Raw genomic sequence first — 13938 nt, 5'->3', positions numbered from 1 at the left:
GCCAGAGCAGACAAAGCCCACTTTTACACGTACGTTCCCACGTTACGTACGCTCAGCATCAGATGGCCTCCAAGCTCCCCTCAGCAGAAAGGAATTCACACCCTTTATTCAGGCCGGGACAACCTCCATTATCTGAGGCTAGAGAAGCAGAGGGTATCATCTGCGATACGCCGCAGAACTTCATGCCGTTCCATATGGACGTATATGCTCTTTGCTTACACTCCAAGCTGGCTGGACAAGAGCCAGATTTGGTCAGAAGTCACCAAGTTGTTTTAGCTCAGTACACGGTGCCTGTGTCTTGTATCTCGGTAGGGCTTATTAGTCGAGGCTCAACACAGCGCCAGTACGGCCATATGGCCTTCTGGTGCGAAGCGAGCTCAATACCAGCTAGTTCAAAGCGTGGGCAGAAGGAATGGGGATGTGTTTGCACAAGCCCATGTTAAGTAACCTTTGTGAACTCGATTGATTTTGTTGGGTTTTTAAGAAATAATCTTTTTAAAAAAGGAAGTTTAGTACCAACGAAATGAAAGAAGCAATGACCCTTTGTGCAGCAAGGGAGGGTAACGAGGAGCTCGAGACGAAGCAGCATCTCCTACACTCGTCTGTCAGGGCAATTTGCCCTTAAAATGAAGGAAGCCCAGGGTTCCTGGTTTGGTTTCTCTACAGCAAGGCAAGCACACTGTGATTGGTATCTATCCATGAGGTTACAAAAGAGAGTCAGTTACAGCCACGTTAATCAAACGTGGTACCCTGTCTTAGGGGATACTGGCTGCTGCAGTTAACCACTAACTCATTTCTTTGTCCCTTTGTGCCACTCGAATAAAATACAAAAGACGACTCACCAACCTGTACCTTAGGGGTACACTCAATACATAGCTGGCAAAAATATGCAGTACATACACACACACACACACACTTTGTAGCCTCCACACCAGCTCACAGCAGTATTCTGAGCTCGGTCCCATCTTCAGATGCGATGGAGTTGAGCAAGAAGAAAATATACATCAATAACTGATGATATGACATATTCACCTCAATATGAAAGCAAACACCATAAAATAAGCAAATACAAGTATCAAGTAATTTTTTTTTTTAATTTCTAAGTCTGTGGTTGTTTTGTTTCACTAACATGCTACCCATAAACACTGCTTATTTATTTGTTATTATTTAGGACCAAAAGCAGGGAAGATTTTTAACACAGGGAAATTATTCCTCTACCCACGCAGATTACACAAAGATGCCAGTATTTGACATAAAGACATAAGGACACAAGACAGAAGTGTTCCCAGCACAAATGGGCATCTGTGTGTTCAGCCTTAAATGAAATGCCTAAAATATGCCTGCTTTGCTTCAGTTGCAATCTCCAAACTTTTTCCCCAGGACATACGGCTTACAGGTATTTTTCTGAGAAGAATGCATCTAGCAAACACCAAGTCTCCATGGTATCACTCATACACTGCATTAATCACTGGAACAAAAATTTACAGGACCACCATTTTTAAGACAACGTTTCCAATGATACCAGTCAATTAGTATAAGTCACTCTAATAATGCATGTTTTTTGCCTTACAGAAATTTATGAAAGCATAAGATCTGAACAACCCTTAATTGTGATGGTCTTAAAATGTTATTTACAAAAACAAACCAACACGCACATATACATTGTAGAGTCTTGGAAGATGACATGTCCTGCTCAGCACCTCCTCAGCACACTCCTCAGATTCCTTCTCAGAGCTCTATTAATTGAAACAACGATTTATTTACTTTTTCTCTTCCATAAAACGCAAAAAGCACAGAGTTTGTCTTTAAAATATAGTTGTCAAATATCAGCGGTATATATATACTAACATTTACCCGAGGGGTATTTCAGGGCAAGAGTTTGTTACAAATAAAATCTTTATTCATATGAACAGCTACCTGGGGGGCAGTACTGAATGTAACACATAATATTTATATATGTAGGGTTTTTTGCAAATAATCCAGCAGTGCTATTAAACCAAACTAGAAGCCACACTGCACTTCAGCCTTTCTGCTTTGCCAATCTAAATCTCATACTGCTAGCTTGCATTTGAACTACATTTTCTGTAGAGAACAGCCTCTACTGAAAAAATGTGCTTTTTTCCCAGTGTGCCATGTTGATTGCTATGTTTTTCCGACCAGGCCAAGGAGGATGCTCTGGAAAGTTGCAGTTGTACCACGAAGGGAAAATCACCTGAATTACCTGCATGGCAATTCAGGAAAGCTTTTGGCAATGCAGCCCCAAGCCTTGCTCCAGGGAGTACGTGCCTGCTCTCCGATAAGCAAGTATTTGCAAGTTCATCACAAACTCACTGGTCACTGCAGAGTATCTCAATTGAACATCTATTACTCTTCAGCTCATGTTCTGCTTCAAAAGCACTTTTTAAGTCTCATGCTTAAAGAACAGCATGCTGAAGTTCACTCAAAAAAGAACAAGCCTGCCTCCTTCCCCTACTACCTTATATACACAGTACTATCTACCTTTTAAAGGGAAGACATACAGCCATCTGCTGCGTACACACACAGCAATATTATCAGACTTGTCAGCATCAGTATTACTTCTCACACGGTGTCCTGAAATTAAGTACAGCTGGAGAAACAAAAATTCACTAACACTGCTCAGTTACCAACAGTTTGCACTTGAGATATCTCTGACCATTCTGTATTATTAAATGCACAAACAGAAACAAGGTATTTATGAAATGTCATATTTTAAAAACATCGCTTGGAAGAGAAATCTTTTGTTCTACAAATAAAGTCAATAATGTAAATAATGTAGATTTGATATTTCCCACTACCTCACAAGAAGGTTTAAATATTTAAATGTGCAGTTCAAAACATACACTCCTGCCAGTTTGATAACTTCATCTTCACAAGCAGCTACTGCCTGGGAAGCAGATCTTAAATGCTTACCAGAAAGCTAGATATAAAACAATGTTAATTTTAATCAATGATTTTTCTAGTAGGAGAATGTAGTCAGCTTCATTAGGTTGATGCATTTATACTTTCAATTTAAAAAGGACTTGAAACATTCAATTACAAAACAAACATTAAAAATGTGCACGGAAAGTCACAGAGGGTACTTCTGAACCAGTTTTGCTCTCATCAGTCGTATCAGCCCAAAACCTGCACATGTGGATAAGGTGCACACCCATGTTAAACACTGCATCTTTGTGAACTTTGACTATTTGATTCTGTCTGATCAAACACTACCAGAACAGCACAGAAAAAGCTTTCCTCTCCTTAAGATGCTCCATTGGTTAGATCAGATTTATTTGTTGTCAGTAAAGGTTATATTTGCACATAAGTCTATGACAGATTGCAAGTTTATTAACTTCAAGTGAGTTTTCAAGCTGCTGGGTTGTTGGTTTTTTTTCTTTTTTCTTTCCTTTTTTTTTTGTTTTTTGGGTGTTTTTTTTCTCGTTGCTGGTTTGTTTGGTTTTTTTTCCCCCCATCATTTCCCTCCCTTTCCCAAGATGTGGGTTACTTGACAAATTGGAGTTAAGTTATCTTGGGTCAATGTAACTGTAAGTTAAACTAATGAAGTGTATGTCTATGAGTGATGTCTGATTAGTTTAATACAGTTAGTGCTGGACAGCTTGGGCTGCTGACCTTGAAGGAACACAGATAACATTGCGATGCGTTGGAGGATGTGGTTGTGATACAAGACAAATTTACATAACAGTTTGTCATATATACTCCTCCAAAACAAAATTGTTGCAAAAGGGAAGCAATAAGAAACCAACACTAAATGCCTCGAACAAGACAAATGGGAAGAATAGAATATTTGGCTTGGGATAGCAGCTTATTTGAAATGCAAGCTGGAAGAGAAAAGGTGTACATTTATATGGCATTCCAAGGCATACTATACATTGTTCAAACACAGCCTTCTACAGCACAAGATCTATTCTTGAAAAGATTGTGCTCCTTCCCCCATCCATTACCTCTCCTGGCTCCAATCTGGAGTTAAAAATACCAATCCCAGCTCTAAAGAATATCCGGTTGGCACATCACCTAGATGCACCTGGGGTCCTGCTGAAGTTCATCCCGTGGCTGAAAAGCAGATGCTTGTGCTATAACATCCCCGGGCATGAGGAGTCCCTCTCTATGAAGGCACACAGTGAGCCAGGTACTCATACAATTAACTACATGTTGCTTCACTGCCTGCCAGTCATCTCACCACATCTCTGGTGATAAGGTAGGCCAAGCAACATTGCTGCTCTAAAGATATCTTGGTTCTGGAATGACTGATTCTCACTATGAGATAGCTATCTGTTGACCTAAGTAGTCTGCTTTTATCAGTCCAGGTTCTAGCAGACAGAGCTTCGCTTCTTAGCTATATGCAAAAAAGACATCCATAGGTGCTGGCACCTTACAGAACTGGACAATCATTAAGATGAAACTGAACCCTTAATCCTCTAGGTCAGCCTGAGTAGTGCAGTGATAAATCAGACTTGCTAACAGGTAACTGGGAAGGTACGTGAAGGTGAGGAAGCTTGCAGTGATCAGAACCATGCAATCTTTCAACCTCATCTGTGAAACAGTTTAAATCTTCCCTTACTTCTAAATTCACTTAATAAATTTAAAATAAAATGTACATACACATCTTTAAACAAGTAGGCATCTATATATATGTACATTCTTAGAGACTTTCAAGGACAAACAACGTAAGCTAAAGTATTTTAAGATATTCTAAATCACTGTAGTGATTTCCCATATTGACACCCAAAGAAGTCAGTGCAATGTGATAAACTTCTTAATGCCCACTGCTAGTCCCTATTTGCCTGTGAATCCACATTTGCATACAGACAACTGAAACTGCAGCTTAAGGCCTCCCTGCCATTTGAGTTTACCCAGCTCCTGGGTTACCTGTAATCAGCACTTGCTGGCACCGTTTGCATGAAGTAAAGAGCAGCAGTCCGTGCTTTCCAATGCCACTTCTTGGCAGGGAGTGTACAGATGACACATTCTTCTTTCAGCTCTTCTTGAAGAAGATCCATCAGCTGTTTGTGGGAACCGCCATAAAAAGCCTCAATGAGAAGAACGCTCATTTTCCCACTGCTTCAGCTCTGTCTGAAATCTGAAAAGGACAAAAGAGAAATAATTTACTTTAGAAATGCACAGTATTTGGGTTGGTTGGTTGTTTAAGGATGTTGAAAAAATCAAAAACTACTGCAAGGTCTACCAGCATCTTCATTCTTTACCTGAAATGAATCCCTTCATATTAAGTTAATGGATTTACTTCAGAATAATTACAGTGACAAAACTACCACACCTATTTGCTTCAACTCTTACAACGTATAACTTGAAATGTTACGGGAACTAAAATATGCAGGACTTACAAATACTGTATTTTTTGCTCTGTTTTCAATCAGGGTATTTAAAGGTAGCTTCACTTTGTGGACTTGTAAATGCATCATTCCTCAACAGGTTTGGGGTATGCTCATAAAATGCCTTTATTTGTTTTTATATAGCTTTATTTCTTTCACTGGAGGTAGATAAAACTGAAGAACAACTCAAATACATTTCTGCCACTATTAGCAAGTGCTTTGGCTACCTGAGCTCAGAGGAATGTCTGAGAGCAACCCAAGGACCTCAGGACTCTCTCATCCCTGGAGCAGTGCACCTCGAACCCAAAGGAGATGCAAACCATGCTGCTGTTCTTCAGTGCTCCAACACTGGAAGAGAACAGCTCTGCAGGCTTAAGGAAGCTGTCACATGCAAGCACGGGGCTGCTGACAAACAGGAAGCAAAACGCATTGCCCAAAGTGAAGGGAAAGATGACTGTTGCTCAGGTTTCATGAGTCACAGACTCAGGGTACCAAAAAGCTGCTCTGTAGATGCTTTGACCAACACCGCCAAATAAAAAAGGTCGCAAACCAAACTCTGAAGATCATTCACCATCCATGAAACCTGTCCAATCAATTCCTTCTCACCAGGGAGGACCATGGTGTTCACTCCCTGCTGACTCAGTGCCTGGGCTCCGTGGTTGATGCTGCCTATTGCAGGACACCACGTCTGTTCTGTGTCCCTGCCATTTCTAGTGGTGTCATGTTGGAAAAGTCCAATCTCTGAGAGCAGGAAGTATTCTGTTATCAGATCTCAGAAAACAAATGGAAAAAAAAATTAAAGTGCACTGCAGTCGTCAAAAGATCAACTAGCCAGCAACAGAAATCCGAATACTGAAGAAACATAATTAGAGGACAAAATATAAGAAATCTCTAGATAGTAGTTTTGAGTCATTGGCCCATCACTGTGCAACAGAGATGTCAAACTCCTGGGTCAATACAGATCAAATAGTAAGAAGGAAAGCATTCATTCTGTGCTCTTTCCTGTCACAATCCAGCCTGGATTCAGGTTATAATTTGTTCTATTACTCACTTTCCTACACTGTTTCAAGTAAAATTATTTTTTTTTAAACAAACATTTCTTTCAAAAGAAAAAAAAAAAAAAAAACAACTGTTGTCTGGAAGCAGTGAATTCTCTCTCTTTTGGAGTTTGCTACTTTGCAGGTAGCAAGGCAGATTCTGATCTCTTTTCCACTGACCTAATTTCAGAATCACACTTTTGAAATCACTGGCGTTTTCTGAATTCACAATGATGTAACTGAAATCATAATCCCTACTCCAAAGCCCTTTTGGAACCTGCAGGGTAATAACTGCGAGAAAAACACAAGCTGTGTTGGAATATGCGCTATTCATTGGTAATTAATCATGCTATGCTCGTCATCAAACGTCGCCGTAACTTTAACTCAAAGGATCAGAGGGAAGCGTTTTGCAAATTCAAAAAGGGGGCACAGAGAAGTCTGAAAGTGCCACTGAGTGAGAATGAGTTGCACTGAATTTGCCAATCAGTGGTATCAGTAATAATTTGTTCATGAAATATCTGATCAAGCTGCACTCCCCCAGACTGGTTCTGAAACCAGCCCTTATCGCTAGTTTTAGCTGAATCAACAATGTGCTCTCGATTCTATTTCGCAGCAGTTTTCACTGTTTGTTCCTCCCTGGGACAGGAAAAGATGCGTTCAGCTCTCAGGTTTCCCTCCTTCTTACAGACCCTCACATTTAGGTTACACTGCACTCACCCTTCCACCTTTAATAAAAGGTAATTAAAACGCATTTTGCAAACGTTACGAAAGAGTTCGCCCTACAACAAATTCCTTTTGGCTGTTGGCGGTGAGAATTTCGGTTCAAGCTTGGATGCACAGTAGGATTGCATGGAGTATACCAGTATGGAGGTAGTTAAGGCCAAACGAGGCAGAGTGGCACCTGGAGGTCCCACACCAGCAGCAACACACAAGTGAAAAATAGCCATGAGCAAATTTCTCAGGTCTAAAGCTTGAGGGCTCTCTTACAAACCCCTTCCTCACCCCAAAATGTAGGTACTGCTCACGAAAATCCTCACCAGCACTTGTGTGATTCTGGTGTCACACAACCTAAGTGCGTTACCAGCCACATACATTTAGTAGAAATGTTACGTGAAGTGCAGTAGATGGCCTTGTTGGCTGGTTTTTGTTTGTCTGTTTTTTAAGATGCTACTTAAATATGAAACTACTGAACAGTCATGGCAACACAATACACACCGAGCTTACTTCGGGAGTTGACTAATCTGGAACAATAAAAATGCCAGCCACTAAATCGTGTGCTTTAAAAACATACACTGATAATGCAAAGGAAATTATATTATATAGAACTAATAATTCCCGGTATTTAAAAAGTCACAGAGGAGGTAGGACACAGCCATTTACCCCATATTTCATCCACACGACTTCCAGTTTTGTTCACATACAAAAATAACATCTATTATTTCTACTTTATTTCCCTTGACCTAGCCAAGTTAAGGTAAATATCTCCTATATACTCCTCAGAGGTCTCGAAAAGACACAGATGATAAATGGCCTGAGAACGTTCACCGTATCTGATGGAATGCGATCCTCAATTAAACATAAATCACTCCAGGTATTCTTTTACTCATTTCAAAGAAAACAACAAATATTAGAAAAACATATCTGCTTTCCTTTCCCCATTACAGGGCTTCCTCTGCTCTGAGCCAGCAGCTCAGCCCAGGCCCCAGAAGCACAGCACTGCCGTGTCCAAAAAATGCCTCTATGCAAGCATCATGTATGCAGGATGGAGCTCAGTATTTCGGGGCAGATGTTGGGGAAAAACTGGCTGGAATAGGAACATCCCACTCTGGTAATAATGCCAAAAGTCACGCGGTGGAGGCACTGCAGTTCCCTAAATGGGCTGCTGCTGTTTGACCCCAACAGTTTTTAATACAAAAAAATCTATCCTGTAAAGGGCAATAAATATTTATTTAAATGGCATGGAAGAATTAACTGCTCAAGCAGTCACAGAAACCACTGAACCACTGCTTTGTTTGAAACTCTAGGTAAACACCAACCAAGTATTTCAGTTCACCAGCCTAGGTAGCGAAAGCTCGTCATTTTCCATGATTTATTAAGGAACGTACTTCTGCTCTGCCTGACAGACAGAAGTGTGGTTTCACAAACATCAGCACAGCTCGCATCAGGAAGCCATAATGAGCTCTGCTCATTGACGTATTCAGACAACATAAATTACAGATCGCGTTTAAGTATCTGTCCAACCAAATAGTTGAGCAACAATCCAAAACCAAGGGAATAACTGTTAATATATTCCATAGGTAGAGGACTGCTATTAGTAACAGGAAATAAGGTGTATGGTTTCAGTAATGATTGTTTCAACGGTCGCAGTCCCACACAGACATGAAATTTCTTCCACCGCCGTATCCAGAGCACACACAGCTGGCTACAGAACCCATCAGGTATGCCTCGTGTACATAAACACACTTACAGCCTTTGATGATTTCAGATAAGCACACTGCCATACCTTTTACAAGCAATAACTTTTAATGTTCCCATTCTGGTAACATGGGATTTCCCAAAGGGCCACTGCAGGCCCTACCTTGTCCCCCTGCCCCTTCCTCCTCCCGGCAAAGCTGTGATGCAGCACACACACACACACACAGAGTAACCCACATTGAACCAGTCAGCACTGCCCTCCTACTCATGATAATGACTCACAGAAACTCCTGAGTTATACCTTAAGCACAATTGCATTTTAATGGTTGACCAAATTTACACTCAAAAGTACCGGGGCTAAGTCATTACCAAACTGGTTATTTGCACCAAGTGAGAACGCCACTCAATCTATCTTTTATATAAATCAGTTGGAAAAGGCAAGAAGTTCTCTCCTCCTTTTGAGAAAGTGGTAAACCAAAATGGTTCACCTTCGTCTGGACGTCTGCACCAACACCAACATTAACTTACCAATGGCACCCAGAGAACTTTGCCCATCCAAACAGCCCAAGAGCTGCACACGTCTACCCAGATGTCTACACTGAAACAAGGATGCACGGCGCTGTCTGATTTTATTCCACTAAACACTAAAATACTCTATTTTAGTTCCCTTTGCTTATCATCTACGCACATGTTTGTGAAGGCTGTATTCATTACGCTGACAACCAGCTCCCAGCCAAAAGTAAAAATAGAGTGAACGGGAGAAAATGGCACGAGTCCCAGTGGCCTCAGCCAGGTAAGCGTTCCCATCTGTGAACTCTGCCTCAAAATCCCTTTCAATATCAGCCGTACTTACCACACTTATTTGAAGTGCTTGGTTAAAGGATTGCTAAGTTTTTCTTCTACGGACTATTTTAACGCATCCTGGAAAATCAGCTGTTTGTAATACACTTTAAAATATGCAATTAATTAGCAATTTTTCAACTTGCTTTCAAAGTAAGAGCTGTGTGTGTCTCACTGTAGTGCTGGAAAAATCATGTTCTCATGTGTGAATCGCTTTCGTTTTGATGCAAAACCGATATGGATGTCCCCTGAAAGATCACTCGCAGTACACTTATGAGACTCCACCAGCAGTCCCAATGACAAACTTTTAAGTTGAGGTTTTAAGTGAATACGTACATTCTTAATGTTTTAGATCAAAGTGCCATCACAGGACAGTTTTGTTTTTTTTCCAGAAAGGTTATTGCTGACTGACTGCCTTCTAATGCAAACTGATTTTCTAATGCTCTCCTAAGAAAGTCACTCTGCAGTTGCAGAGAAAAAAAAACATAACAGAACTAAGTCCTAAGCTTGCAGGTAATCAGAACAGGAAAACTCTCTTAACACCACAGGCTTAGTCTGACTCTATAGCATTTGACCAGCAACATCTGTAACACTGTGCAGCAAGCACTGTCCTGCGTTCTTGTCAGTTGGAACCTGCTAACATACAGCTGCCAGTCTTGGTGCTGCCCATCACTTCACTCTGACAGCTGGCAAGGAGCCCACATGTACGAATCACAGGGCTTCTTCAGCGCCCAACAGGCTCTGTCTCAGAGCACAGAGACAACTTCCTGTGTAAAATCTGCCTATTACTTCTTTGCAGAACACAGAAAGATGGAAAAGCAATGCTGCACAACCTGTGTTTGTCATCGAGGGCTATGATCATGGCACAGGCCATGGGATGAGTAACCCTTGTGAACATGACTCCTCCTCAGCTTCCTCATTCCAACACTTGAGGTCGAGCACTAACAGGTAGAAGTGTGACTGCTTCACTGGCTGCAGCCCCCAGAAGAGCAGAACTATGCACCACAACTGGCAAACTTTAAGCCTAAATTAATCTCAGATCCACAGCATGACTTCAACTGTAGCTTCTAAGCAGCATTCCCTACTGATACAACTTGAAGGCTGCTTGTTTGACAACTGAATTGACAACAAGCAGCACTTCCAGGCTTCCTAAAGAAGACATTACTGCAATCTGTAAACTTGCAACCTTTATTCTTGCTGCACCAAAATAGATTAAATTTTCTGAAAACCTACTAAGATCATCATCTACAAAAATACACTACTTCCATTGCACTACTCTGCAGAAACTTCTTGCTTGCCTTGTTGAAAACTGCTTTCCTGAGCAGACTGGCCCAAATCTGGCTGGACCACAGCTGGTTTACATGGTGGTACATCCCCTGTAGCTTGCCTCTGTGCCTGCAGCCAGGTGAAGCATCTCTCAGCTCCCCTAGCTGCGTGGTGACTCCTTCCACTTCTGGGCAACTGCTCATATCCTGTTCTTAAAGCATCCTGCCTAGCACAAATACATAAGATAAACAAAGAGAGGAAAAAAAACAAAAAACAAAAAACCTTACACAGAATGTTTAAGGCTCACATGAGATATTCAAAATCCGACAGCACTTCCTAACTCTCAGGAGTTCTCACTCATGAAATAGCATTTCCATGCCCTGTAAGCATTCAGGTAAGAAACACAGTAGCACTTAAGAAGATGCAATTAGTTCTCCAAATGATAAGAACTTTAAAAGAATTGTAAAGATCTTAACTAAAAAGCACACCGTGAGGACTGCAGCGCTCAGTTCATACATCTGTGTTTCCAACCCTGAAATACAACAGCAGGAACTGGAAGCTGCACTTTAAAGATGTCCCATGGCTATTAATGCAGAGACATTCTGACACAAGAGACTATAAGGGCTCCTACTGGACTCTACATATTTAGAAAGTAGCATTCTGTAAAATCTGTATATTAACCTGTGCATGCTAGGCGAACAACGTTGCTACAGATCCTTACAAAAAAGCTATTAATGCATATGCAGAGTGTGCATTTCAAAAACTCCATATTTCCATTGCCTCATTATTTTATCCATATAAAGACACTACTGGCCTTCGCCATTTCACCTTGTGGAAAAGTGAAGAAATTTAATCCTCAACTTTTATTCTCCACTTTCTTTCTTGACATAGCCTAAGACTACCACGAGTACTTCGCAACTATATGTCTAGCCATCCTCAATCAAAATCTTTGAAGACCTTAAACTACATTGACTAAATTGTTTGGTTTTTTTTCCAGTGGAGAACATCTGCACATCACATTTCTGATTAACTCACAGACAATCACAGCCACACACCGCGGTAGAGATGTGCAACTAAACGTTGTCTATAAACTACTTCTATGTATACAGACTACATAAAACAAGGGAAGTAGTTGTGGCATTTAGTTAGGAGAAAGCTTTCTTGATTCCTAGGCCAAAAAAGAATGGCCAAAGACAAGAGACGTGAGGAGAAACAGGGTCCAGGCTCTGCCATGACGATGACCGCAGCCGTGATGATCCTCCCATCACACAGGGTGGTTCTTCCACTGAGCTTATTCCCTTTTTTCCTTCTTTCAACAGCCCCAGTACATCCACAGAAGAAGACGACAAGAGGATGCTGCCAAGTACTGGGTATTAAGCAATTGATCACCTTCACAAGATGTTCTAACAGTATTTTGGGTAGCTCTTCAGCCCATAAGAGGCTTTTCAAAAGAAAAGAAAAAAAAAACCAACTATATCTAGTAAGAGTACAATCAGAAAATGCAAAGTATAACAACTGTAACTGATAGAGAATTAGTTATTTCAACGTAACAGTTAATGATAAACTCCCACCTGCCACGTAACTCATAAGCTTGCAATAACGATAACTTAGTTTAGCAGAGACTGCTGGTGTTGGTGAATGGTATGTTGGTTTTATCCAACTTATTTGGACTGTGTTTATGGTTCTTGAAGGCTTAGGACACTTTCCAAGATTCATCTTTTTCAGCAGTGGACTTCTTACAACAAATTTGTCAATATCTGTGATCTTGAAGTCTTCCATTAGGTTTAAACATATGAGAGATACTTGATTTAGAATTTCTCTCAGTGGATAAGGGACTAATAGGTGTGGTAATGGGAGATGTAGTGCTATTTTTAAACTTGACAGGAGACATATTAGTTGCTAGTTCCCTATTACAGAAAAAGCACCAGTCTGGTTAATAATAGGCTGGCATGTTGAAATTCCTTCAATTTATTAGGAATATGATCAGAAATGTGTTCCCCTCATTCCAGGCTTCAGACCAGCTTCTATACAGAAAGGTAAGCTGCATTTGTAACCACTTTAAGCACATATATACTTGAAAAAGTTACATGCAAATATTTGAAGTGATTGGATTTGAAAGTCTTGGTCTATAGATCATATTGGCTAATTGATTAAAAGACAAAAGGCTTGTTAAAAGACATCAGTAACTGCTGTGCGAGCTAACAGAATCATCCCACATCAAAAAGCTGGCCTATTTTCTACAGTAGATTTTAAGTGGTAAAAACTTAAACAATAAATCATTCTCATATTTTGACAGTTTGGGATTCAGCCCTTAAAAACATCCTTCTTGTACAAAACCTGGAATTCTAAGAGTTAATCTAAACATTAGGCTTGGTAGCCTGAGATGTTTGGCAGCAACTTTTGAGTGGGCACAAGCCAGATTTATTTTACAGTCAGAAATTATCCATTTGAATATGTGATGAAAGGATCTGCATCTTCAGTCACACCTTGAGTCAATAAAAAGGATGGGATGAGTTCTACTGTCAGATCTAGTTCTGCTGTGAAATATGGGAGGAGTCCCACACAGAGAAGTATTACTGAAGGACTAAAGTGCCAACTCCACAACATATCCCAGTAAGGCAAGTTCAAAATCAAATTCTTCCAGCATGTAAACTGGATGCTAGAAGGTGTGTCAATTCTATCTGCCATTTTATTCACAGAACAACCTGCAAACTAGCAATTCAGCATGATAAATGTGAGGACCGGCCAAGCTACATAACTCTTAACCAAGTGAAGAAAACAGTTACTCATCAGATTTTCATTTGGTTCATAAGAAGCAATGTTAAATTTCTACAGTAAGTTTCTACAGCGGTCTGGATACGATGCTCTTACAATCCGTAAGGTAACATCAAAGCTGTAAAGTTACCTGCATAAACACTTCTTCATTTTAACTGCTAAGTACTATTTTAATTCAACAAATGAAACAATTTTCAAGCTTTCAGCCACGCAACTCCTGTCTCCTCAGGAGGGACCTGAATCAGTGCTTCTTACTA

General features: G+C 40.5%; 1 protein-coding gene across 12 annotated transcripts in view; it reads right to left on the bottom strand.

Annotated features, from left to right (window-relative positions):
• Nucleotides 1-13938, bottom strand: part of GTDC1 (glycosyltransferase like domain containing 1) — a 174850-nt gene that overhangs the window by 118021 nt on the left and 42891 nt on the right. For 10 of the 12 annotated variants that reach the window (XR_007378524.1, XR_007378523.1, XM_048952889.1 and 7 more), the window contains one exon: nucleotides 4888-5098. Coding sequence is in view for 8 of the 12 variants with exons in the window: in XM_048952889.1 (XP_048808846.1) it covers nucleotides 4888-5069 (182 nt within the window). In the remaining 4 variants the exon portion in view is untranslated. Of the gene's footprint in view, nucleotides 1-4887; nucleotides 5099-13938 lie in introns of those variants that run through there. The other 2 variants (XM_048952892.1, XM_048952891.1) reach the window with 1 other exon arrangement.

This window comes from Lagopus muta, chromosome 8, assembly GCF_023343835.1.
Source record: "Lagopus muta isolate bLagMut1 chromosome 8, bLagMut1 primary, whole genome shotgun sequence".
Taxonomy (NCBI): domain Eukaryota; kingdom Metazoa; phylum Chordata; class Aves; order Galliformes; family Phasianidae; genus Lagopus; species Lagopus muta.
The sequence above is the reverse complement of the archived record's forward strand: the minus strand, read 5'-3'. Positions and strand labels throughout refer to the sequence as shown.